The sequence below is a fragment of the Apaloderma vittatum genome, unplaced genomic scaffold, assembly GCF_000703405.1.
Source record: "Apaloderma vittatum isolate BGI_N311 unplaced genomic scaffold, ASM70340v1 scaffold1572, whole genome shotgun sequence".
Lineage (NCBI taxonomy): Eukaryota > Metazoa > Chordata > Aves > Trogoniformes > Trogonidae > Apaloderma > Apaloderma vittatum.
This window is the reverse complement of record NW_009705040.1, coordinates 331-11149: the sequence shown is the minus strand read 5'-3', so window position 1 is coordinate 11149 and position 10819 is coordinate 331. Positions and strand designations below refer to the sequence as shown.

The 10819-nt window shown below is 36.7% G+C and overlaps 1 protein-coding gene across 1 annotated transcript in view; it reads right to left on the bottom strand.

The window, feature by feature from the left end:
- MCTP1 (multiple C2 domains, transmembrane 1) overlaps positions 1-9607 on the bottom strand; it is a gene marked incomplete at both ends in the record, with an annotated part of 53718 nt that extends 44111 nt beyond the window's left edge. The window contains 3 exons of the mRNA XM_009865234.1: positions 3053-3091; positions 8838-8946; positions 9528-9607. Of these exons, the coding sequence (XP_009863536.1) occupies positions 3053-3091; positions 8838-8946; positions 9528-9607 (228 nt within the window). The remainder of the gene's footprint in view (positions 1-3052; positions 3092-8837; positions 8947-9527) is intronic.
- Positions 9608-10819: the final 1212 nt, after the last annotated feature.

The window sequence follows — 10819 nt, the reverse complement described above, 5'->3', positions numbered from 1 at the left end:
CTTTCCCTAGCTATTGATTAAGCATCTGCGATGCTGAGAATTACTAAAGAAGAAGTCACAGCTGACTTTTTTCTTGTTTTCATAACCAGAGGAAATGGGAGAAAACAAATTTTTGCAATTTTTGTCTGGAAACAGCATCTTTTTATTTCTCATCGCACAGACAGCTTGCACCTCAAGGATTCTGTGACGAAAATCACTTCAAAAATCAGCAATATTCACCTCACTGTCAGGGGCAATGTTGACTATTAGCATTTATTTACCTCTCTTAAAACCTTGGGCTTATCTGTACTCCTTCTATACCAATATGACCACGGTTTTACCAAATCAGGTATGGCATCCAGACCTTTGAGAAAGCAAGGGAGAAACAAGAAAGTTGATTTCCCTAAACCCAGAGGAGGAGAGCCATCAGGAAAAGTGTGCACCTTCAGCAAGGGAAATGCACCTTGAGGTGGGTTTCTCGGTGTTTCATGCACTTTTTTATGATCCAGGTGGTTGCTCACTAACCTCAACATGCCTGTGCTTTAATGCAACACCGAGCTTGTGGTGGAGGTAGTAGAAAAAAAATCAAGTCGAAACCAGACGCAAACTATCATTACCCAGTAGAATTTGTGTTGTCTTAAAATAGACAGCTTTGGTAGCTTTCTGCATTTTGTTTGGATTTTTGTTTTTAATAACCCACCAGGATTCTCCTGTTGCAGACAACAGAAAGTTTGTTTTTCGCAGAGCAAGAACCTAAATGCTCTGAATTCAGAATTGTCTGAATTTAATTTTCGTAAGATTCGCTGGACAATGAGTACTCCCTCTGACCTAGACAGCACAGGGAGTCATCTAGCATCCATGAATTTTGATGAAGAGTACATGTGATATAAACCAACAGCAACAGCAGAAAATAACCTAACAACAACAGCAAAAGCGGTTGCATTTTTGCCCCTTGAGGGAGCAGAGCAGTAGAAGCGTAAGAAGTACAGACTCAGAATTTCACCGAAGTAGTTGTTTAGAAGTACATGAATACCGTCAGAAGAACAGAGAAGTTACCTAACTACGTATGCTAAAGAAGCGGTAAGCTTCAAGTACACTCACTGAAAAGTAAAATATACCGTCATAATCTGCAAAATCAAATTCATTTAATAGAAGTGCTGTTGTAAAGGCTCTAGAGAGCTAAAAAAAGTACATTTAGGAAATTTTATAATAGCATCTCTAAAAAACTTTAATATTCTGTTTTTTCTCTCAGCTCTCAAGAGCATAAGACAAATACTCCCTGAAGAAAAAGGATCTCAAATAGGACGCTTTCTCTGTTATCTAAGAGCATTAAATACCTATTTCTAGACTTTTTTAAAAAATCTGCAAATGATGTCTTATTTACTATTGATCATCCTGCACTCCAGACAACAGGAATTAATTTTTGAAGGAATTATTTATAAAGTAAAAGATTTTTTGATTTGTTTTACTGACAGCAGGCAACTCTGCAATAGCCCCACAAGGCAAATTAGCTTCTGTAGTTTAACTGAGGTACTTCTGTAAATAAATCACACACACAACTGTGCATTTAAGATTTTGTACCTGCATTACATCTCTAGGTAAAATTATTTCTTCACCTGAGATAAATGTATAAAAATGCAGTATTTAAATCCAAACATTTGCTATCTCCCAAATCTTTTTATATGCCCCTTTGCAAAAAATGGCAACACCTCAATGAAATGTTATCAAATCAGTGTAAAAAAGGCAGCCACATAAATAATACACTTGAAAGGCACTGAAGAATTCCCAACTATCGTGTTGTGGCATTCATTCAGGATTATTGAAGCCAGTTTGAAATTCAAAGTATGGGAGATCGAGTGCATCAGGAGTTGATGCCTCACTTTCACGATCCACTAACGCTTCAGGAGTTTGAACATTTTTTTTGAAACTGAGATTGGGTACTGCTCTGCATCACAGAAGCAGACTGTGTGAAAACCCTGTTCTTAATCCAAGAATTATGAATCCTGCTCTTTTTTTTGTACCACAAAGCTTAAAAATACTGTGCAAATATTTGTCAGTCAGTACTATCTACAACACTGTTTATTAATAACCTATTTAAATTTGTGCCTCAGTATGCTAGAAGAGTAAATCACTTCACAGAAAAGTTACCCCACACAGCTATTGCATTTTTTCTTTTTTTAACACTTTACACAATAATAATAATAATAAAAAAGAATTAAAAAACCAGATCTATCACACCAGCTCAAGACTTTGAGAAAGTCTGATTCTCGTTTTGATCATGCAAATAATAAGAAGGTTTAAAACTTGAAAGCAGCATGCCAGTATTAGGTAAAAGTGGCCAGAAAACTACTGAGAAACTACAAACATTTTTCTTCATTTTTTTGGAGACACATAGAGGCAGAAAGGTAAAACCAGGTTGTGTTCCACTGCAGTTAAACTCCCAGCCTTTCCCTAGTGCAAAAGAGCACACGCTGCTCATTTTTTATCACTCAAGTGGCTCTTAAGAGGATGACAGCTAGATACTGAATTTTTCTGCAAAAGGCACCTGAAGAGACGTATAAAGAGTGATTCCTTAAGCGCTGGACATAACCATCATCTCTCAAATTTGCCTTTGAAAAGCATCCCTGTGAAAACTTCCACACACAAAAAAACTCTAATCAATAAGAGGAGTAAGTAACAGGAAAATGAAAGCTCCCACTTGGGAGGAATATTCTGTGAACACTAACAAGTACACTTTAAGCAAATTGTTTATACACAAGAAATGAAAAGTTTTAGAAAAAGAATCAGGACATGTTTGCCACTGATATGAAGTTACTAGATGGCTTCAAGACAGGCTAAAATGTTGCAACAAAGTTGAGATGCGTAATGATCACATTAAAAGCTCAAATGTTTCATGATTTTGGTTTGAATGAAACACAAAACAATGTCATTAAAAAAGAAAATTTCAGGAGATTAAATACTGTGCCACAAGTTCCGAGTTTTAGATGGCATGTTTGGTGGTAAAACATTATAATTCTTCTAAAAAAAAAGAGGAAAAAAAAAAAAAGCCAGAAGACCACATGCTAAAAGTTACCTTACTTGATCTTTTCCAACTCTTCCTCATTAGCATTGTCTGAAAATAAAATAGAGCATTTTAATTACCTTTTCTCTGCAATACAGAAAGGGAGGCCAGCTGTCTCCAAAGGGACAATCCACATTTAACCACCAGTGCAGCTGAAGCAGCAACACGTACACTCCAGCGACAACTACACGAGGCTGAAATAAATCCAGACAATGGGCAGCACCAAGCGCACCCACGACGCTGCTCTGGTGCTGTGAGTATCTCCTTTCCAGAGACAAAGCATTGCGTGCAATTGTTTTAAAGAAAGAAAAATAAGAAAAGAAGAAAAAAAAAAAGAAGGAAAAGAAAGGGAAAGAAAGGAAAAAGGAAAAAAGGAGAATGGAGAAAGGAGAAAGGAGAAAGAAAAAATGGGAAAGGCAAGAGGAGAAAGGAAGAAAAAAGGAAAAAGGAGAATGGAAAAATGAGAAACAGGAAACGAGAAACAAGAAAGAAAGAACGGAGAAAGGAGAAAGGGGAAAGGGGAAAGGAGAAAGGAGAAAGGAAAGGACAAAGGAAAAATAAAGGGAAAAAGGAAAATGAAAAAAGGAAAAGGCAAAGGCAAAAAGGAAAAAGGAAAAAGGGGAGACAGAGAGAAATAGAGAAACAAGGAGAGAAAAGCAGAAAATCAAATGAAGAAAAGTGAATGTGCCATTACCAACGTTGACTTCAATTTTGAGTGATACTTGAATAATGATTTTTTTTTAACACTCATGTAAGCTATTTTTTCAGAACACTACTGTTTTGCTCACAGGTGTAGCCATGTAAGAGGAATCCTCCGTCAGGCTCCTCAGACAACACACATCTACTGTAAAACTTCTAAGGTTACCACTGCTAACGAGTTTCACAAAAGTAAAAATATTGCTTTGGTTTGATAGTTAAGCACATGAAACAGCAATAATTTCATACTTTGACTCTTAAAAAAAAACCCACTATGCAGCAGCCCTGTACCATTACCGAAGTAACGTGTAAAACCTTGGCCACAAAGGTTCTCAATCATTCAGTAAAAGAGACATATTGGTCAAGAGAGATGTGGACATTTTATCTGTGAACACAACTGGTGCTGAAAGCAGTTTTGTGGAAACACAGATAAATTAATTTATACAGTTTAATAACATTTAGCAGCCTGTTGCTGGCACTGAACAAGCATAAATCAAAGGCCATTAATTTCTGTTGAAACTTTGTAACGAAAAATTAACATAATTTGTGGGGGTTTTTTAAAGTACTGCAAAGCCACCTTCTTCTTCAGGCAATGGAAATAGATTTTGAAATGCAAACATTTTCCTTGTGGGTTCTGCATTTCAGAAATATCCACAAATTCTTCAGATAGACACACTTTTTTGGGGGAGAAGAAAAACAACCTCAGGCATGCGTGTTGAGTGTGTCACCATCACCACCAGGCGCAGCAGGGCAAGCTGAAGCCCTTGTTAACCATCCCTAGAAGCCAGTAAAACAAATATATAGCATAATCTACATGGAACTTTTTAATGTGAAAATATTCCATGCCCTGAGTCCATGTCCGTCATTCTTTTTTCTATGATGTTATTATCCCTCTGGCAAATAAAAAACCAAAAGCACAACTTCGTTGCATTGTAAGATTTAGAATTGCAAGCAAATTGACAGCATATTAATATTTTTAATATTTTCATACAACAAAACCCCAAAACATCATTTGGGTTAAACTGTTTGAAGTAAAAACAACGCTGTGAATTTTATTCTCATTAAATAAAATGTCCAAGTAGCACTCACACATTTCTTTTTTTTCTCCCATTTTCTACACCACTCCATGCCGTGGTGTGGTTTCCAGTATCTGCTGGCCCCAAGGCAACATTTCTCAACAAGCTACCAATTTTTTCACTCCCTGTAGCCATGAGCTGCCTCCAAGACCAATGTTGGAAGCAACTGATGGAGAGGAGACACGGGAGACATGCAGCTGTGAGGAACCCCATGAGGATATCACTGAGCAAGGAGGGTCTGCAGGCACCACGTGCACATTTTTAATTGTCATGCAAGCGGCACACGGGCATGCGCAGCACAGCACGGATCCAAAGGGAACCACTTGTAGAGTTGTGTCAGGATTAAAGAAACAAAACAAGCTTCACTGTAGCAGGTCTATGAAAAAAAATTCAAGCCATCGCTAGTTCTGAGTTCATCAAAAGGAGAAATTAATGGAAAAGACAGAAAGCACATCATCAGCATGTAACTTCTTAAAAGGAGAGTTGAAAATAATTTTAAATTTTTGGATAGACGTACTTTTCCCATACTAATTTATTTCACATCATCTTAGTTTACACTAGTTATCTATGCTGTCCGTCCTCTCAAAGTAAAATAATTAACAGTGCTGCATTAATGTGAAGGACAAGTATTGTTAACAGCACAGTGGCAATGCAAACAAATTATTGGAACTAGTGCTACTGAAACTTAATTGCGTTAGGCTGGAAACAGATCACACTATTCACGAATACTACACACATTCTTATTTTTGCACTTGTCAGATTCATTCAGCAGTTTTGATCAAACGAACAATCCTCATTTCATCAGAATTCCTTTCAGAAAGCTAAGGAGGAGAACGCTCCTGTGCACACCAAGTCTGTCATCTCTGCACATCTCAAAAGACAGTTCCAACCAAATCAAAATAAACTATTCTTCTGCTTGCTTATTTTTTACATTATTTGTAATAATATCTCTCCTGCAGATGGGTGGCAACGCAGAATGAGGCCCCCAGTTTTGCACCGTTTAGCTTCAAACTTCCAATTGGAGCATCTCACCCTCTGGCAGCGTCAATATTTCTTATGCAGTGTGACAAGACGCATCTTGCTGTCAACGTTACTTTTATACGCCAATAAAATACTGTCCCCCAGCCACACAAACGCATCGCCAAAAGGCTTTATCCAGACATCAGCCCTCAGCCTCCAAAACGCTCCCAGCTGCTCCAGTCCAGGCTGTGAAAGGATCTCCCTGGAAAGTCTAATCTGCATCGAGAAGCGACTGAACGACACACAAAAAGCAGCAAATCTTGTCCAGTGGGGCTGGGTGTGGATTAGGGCTACAGAGCTGCCAAAACACAGGGTCAGGCACCAAGATGCTTCTGGGGCACCGTGGTAAAGATAATACTTCTTCTGCTGAAGCTATTCCTTTTTTTTTACTTCCTCAATGGTCTTAACAAACGTTTTCATTTTAGACATATGGGCTTAAAGTAACTGAAATTTAAGTACTAGTGGTTAATTTATGAATTCTTTACCTTGAAGATTTTTTACACCATCTACATGTGCAACCAATTTAGAGTTATCACCCGAACAAATTAAAACTTATACAGACGGAAATGAGGTTTTTAGAGGTAGGCTATACTGGGATATCAGACAAACAAGATTTAAATAAATTTGCAGATATTCAGGGGAAAAAAATGCATTTCTGTGTCTCCTGTGCAGTGGTCATTAAAGCATATTTAAAGGTGTTCACAGGGTTTTTTTTCTACATATTTCAACTATACTGTCTAATTTATTACCTATACAGAACTAACTGAGTAGAAGAGAAGCATTCAAATAGCATGGCACACATATTGGGAATGTAGGAGTGGCTTTAATTTTTACTTTATACTTCCAGAACCTCAATCCTCTAACATAACGTTTTAAAAATTATTTATTTTAACCATACTAAATTCAATAAGAATTATCCTCCTTGTAACAAGACCTTTTAAAAATAACCAAGGATGACAGTTTAACTGGAGTGATACATTTTGTAATATATCTACTCTACTGAGAGTAAATAAAACCTAGTAACTAAATAAATAATTACATGTGGCAGCTGATTAAAAGATAATTGAATCATTAAATTCCTAGCATATCCACATACAGCAATTCAATGTTAATTTTGTAGGTCATCTTCCCTGCATTGTGACACAAATTCTCTGGTTTTACTACAACTTTGTCAGAACTCTGAGAATCATATCTTGGGAAGACTGGTTTCTAACAATAAATAGGAAGCTGCAGATTGGGAATTAGAATCCTAATCTGAATCCTAGGCATTTTGCAGAACGAAGTCCCAGATAACAATCTGAATGGGTAGAAAAACTGGTCATGTGAGCTAAACTAAAAGGATTAGCTTACTAAAAAGAAAGCTGATAGTGGAATGCATAACAGCACAAACCCAATTCTTCCTCCTACTGCGACCAGTCAGCTGAACATGAAAAAATTTGCCATTTTCATGCTACTGCATGAAAAAATTTGCAAGTCGATGGTGCTCCCATTGCTTTTGATGTTCAGTTGTGAATTCACTGAGTAAATACCCAGATGAAGGACGTGTGTGACACCGTACTGTCTTAATTTCACTTTCTCATCTGTGATTTTCTCTAGCCCTCTTTGTATCATCAGCTGGTAACACTGAGTAGCACAGCAGCTATCCTTTCTGCATGATGGAAAAAAGGAAACCAATGTGCTGTCTGCATAACGGTTTCCCACGTAAAAATATAGTATTTCTGTTCTGCGCGATTTATGATAATGCCAAAGCCAGTGGGGAAAAAGAGGACTATTACCAGCTGACTCAGAAAAGCTGGTCTTACTCAAATACACACAAAACCCATGAAAATACATTTTTCAATTTAAGCGATAAAACACTTCTCTGGTACAAATTTGCAAGACAATAATCTGAGTATCCTGGACAAACGTATTGATAAAAGAAAGAAAAACCCAGTTTGAATGAAATTCCTGCACCACTGCATTATTTTTGATGATTTCTAACACAACATCATGAAGAAAATGAACAGATGAGAAGCCTATTTTCAACAATCTACATCTCTGTCATGCCACATACCAAACACCTACCTTGAGTATTTCCAGTAACTGACTTACTAGGCTATTCTGTGGTAGCCAAGAGAAAAGTGGAAAAAGAACAATATTGTAATCCGCCAATATTCCTCAGGTACTCCTGCGGAACAATGTGTCACACCGCAGCATACAGAAATGTACATGGCCTTACAAAAACCATATTGTTGACCATACCCATGGAAAAATTAATCAGATCAACACTTGTTTCCTGGCCTCGCTGAACCCAAAGGAATCCACTTGATTTTACAATCTCTGAGTGAGGTGTCTTCTCTTGTAGTCCTGCCACAAGTGCACTAATACTGCTCAAGTCAAAAGTCAACTGAGAAAAAAACTAGTAAAGGACATCCAACCAGGGACAGAATTTGTCACAACTTACAGGTTCTACAGAACTGGAAGCTATTTTCACTTAGAACTAAGCAGCTCAGAAAAGTAAGCGTGATGAAGGAATTACAATAAATCTAGAAAACCACATATTTTTTTAATTCAAATCTAGTCACAAAATTGAAAAATGTCAAATAATACTTCATTAACTGCCAAACGCAGAAATACTAGCTTTCTTCAAGTTTCTTTATTTTCAGAGTGGAATAGGATTCAAACGTTCTTATCCAGATATGGTAGCACTAGGTCCAAAATTATTCACATGTAGTTTACTGATATTCTTCCATGTTAATCAGCAGCAACCGACTTTATCTAAAACTGCCGAACATTTCTGTTCCTTCCAGACCCCTTAAGTGCTATCTCAGGGAGGTTCCAAATCAGATGAGGTAAGCTGCACTACACCAGAAATGTTGTTCAGTGTTATTTTAACTGGAAAAATACCAAATTAATCACATACTATGCAGTTTAGTCCAACCATAGAACATGTAGTAGAGAACACAGTCACCCAAAGAGAGAAAAAACACAAGACTGGTGACATATATTAAAATATTTTAAATTACCACTTCTCGCTGTTCTTCTCTAGGAGCCAAAAGAACCGATAACAAGATACTTCCCAGATCATGGTCAGGGTAATGAGGATCCTTCAGACTCAAGGTAACATCTGTTTGCCTAGGAGACAAAAATCCATGCATTTATTCTGATTTCATGCTTTGAGACAGTGAAAATTTTGACTCATGATAATTAAAGTTTTTTGTATTTACACGAAACTACTTGTCAGTGTCACAAGTTTACCTTATTTCTACTTTTAAGTGTTGCAGTTTAAAAAACACTCATACATAAACACTCAATGCAACAGTTCCATGTGCTGTATTTCAGTATATGTAAGTACTGTGTTAAGAACTTACATGTACTGAAATAATTAAATCTGAACTGTATCATCAATAGATCAAAAACCAGAAAAAATAAACAGTAGGTGCTAATGCTGCAAAGATAACATAAAATTATCAGATTAAAGTGGCTATAATACTAAGCTCTCTGTAGACACAGGAAAAAATGTTGTGCATGACAGTTAATATAATATTAACATTCATATTACAGTAATTCCCTAAAAATATGTGGTTTTCCTGGGCTAGTTTTATGTGTAGGTTTATATAATTATTTTCCAGCATAATGTTCTACTTGCAATTCCACAAATGTGGTATTAGCGGATTATCTAAAATACTTACTTCGCAGGCTTGTATGGGCCATACCTGTTTAATTCCAATGAAGTGATATCCAAGAATGCCGAACCAATAAAGTCATCCTGAAGTCCAAAATCATAGTCAAAGACCTAAGATGGACAGGATATAAATACACTTTTCAATATTGGAAATACACAATTTTTGGGGGTATTTTTTCTTGCTTGATTAATGGTTCTGGAAACTACTTTTCCAGACTCAAGCCCCATGCTACTCACATATCAAAGCAGGACTACCAGGAAGTAACGTGTAACTTTTTGGCCACAGAATCAAGTTTGAAACTATTTAAAAGTCAGAATGCATCATGAATAGGCGAGGTACTACTTCTAGACTGCATACGTGAATAAAATCAACTCTATGACAATAAAGCATTTTTATAAACACAGGGAGTAAAAGAAGGAAAACCAAATGAATAACTAATGCAGAAACATTGATTTTCTATAAATTAATTGGTAACTTCATCAATTTTGCAAAACGCAGGCAAGAGAGGGGGAAATGATTGTGAAAAACAGGTAATTACAGCACTTGGATCGGCACCAGGAATGGTAAAGCTGTAGATTTTTGTAGTTTTTTGAGGTTGTCTAAGCTTCCAGGTGTTAGAAATACCATAATCTAAGAAGAAATTGGATACGTACAAGGAAATAATGACCTTTTTTTTCCTCTACTATGAGGGCTCCGTCTCCTAAACTGCTACCTAAAGAGACAGCATCTGGACAAATTTACTGACATCCAGATAGGAACCTGGGGCCAGTACATGGAATGGTACTGATGATGCAAGTCAGAATAAAAAATAATAAACTGCCAATAGCTTTTGCAGGGAAATCAACAAAAAAGGTGGATGGCAATGAAGACACAAAATTTCGGTGACACAAAAATTGCAAAAAAAAAAAAAAGAGGAAAGGGATAATGTCAGTTATCAGAATCAACTTTCTAGGTAAGTTAAATTTTCTTGGCAAATACTGACATGAAAATTTCTGAGGACCGAAAGAGAACTTCAGGTCTGAGTGAGACTTGTGAAGAGGTAGTAAGGAGAACATTTAACTGAGATTTGACAGGTCTAGGTTTAAGGCCTCTGATTTTGGTACAAATACTTCAATTTTTTATAACAGACATTCTTTTCCAGGAGGCAGTTAAAGCTGTTCATCTTCTACAAATACCATAATGTGGACTTGGTGAGGATGGTAATAACCAAAACTCTGTGGCCAAAATGCTGCAGGACTCCAAGGGTTGTGTTTTTAGCACAATTCCTTCATATATATTATCTAAGTGGGTAAACTCATACTTTCTCTAATATTTATTCTAAT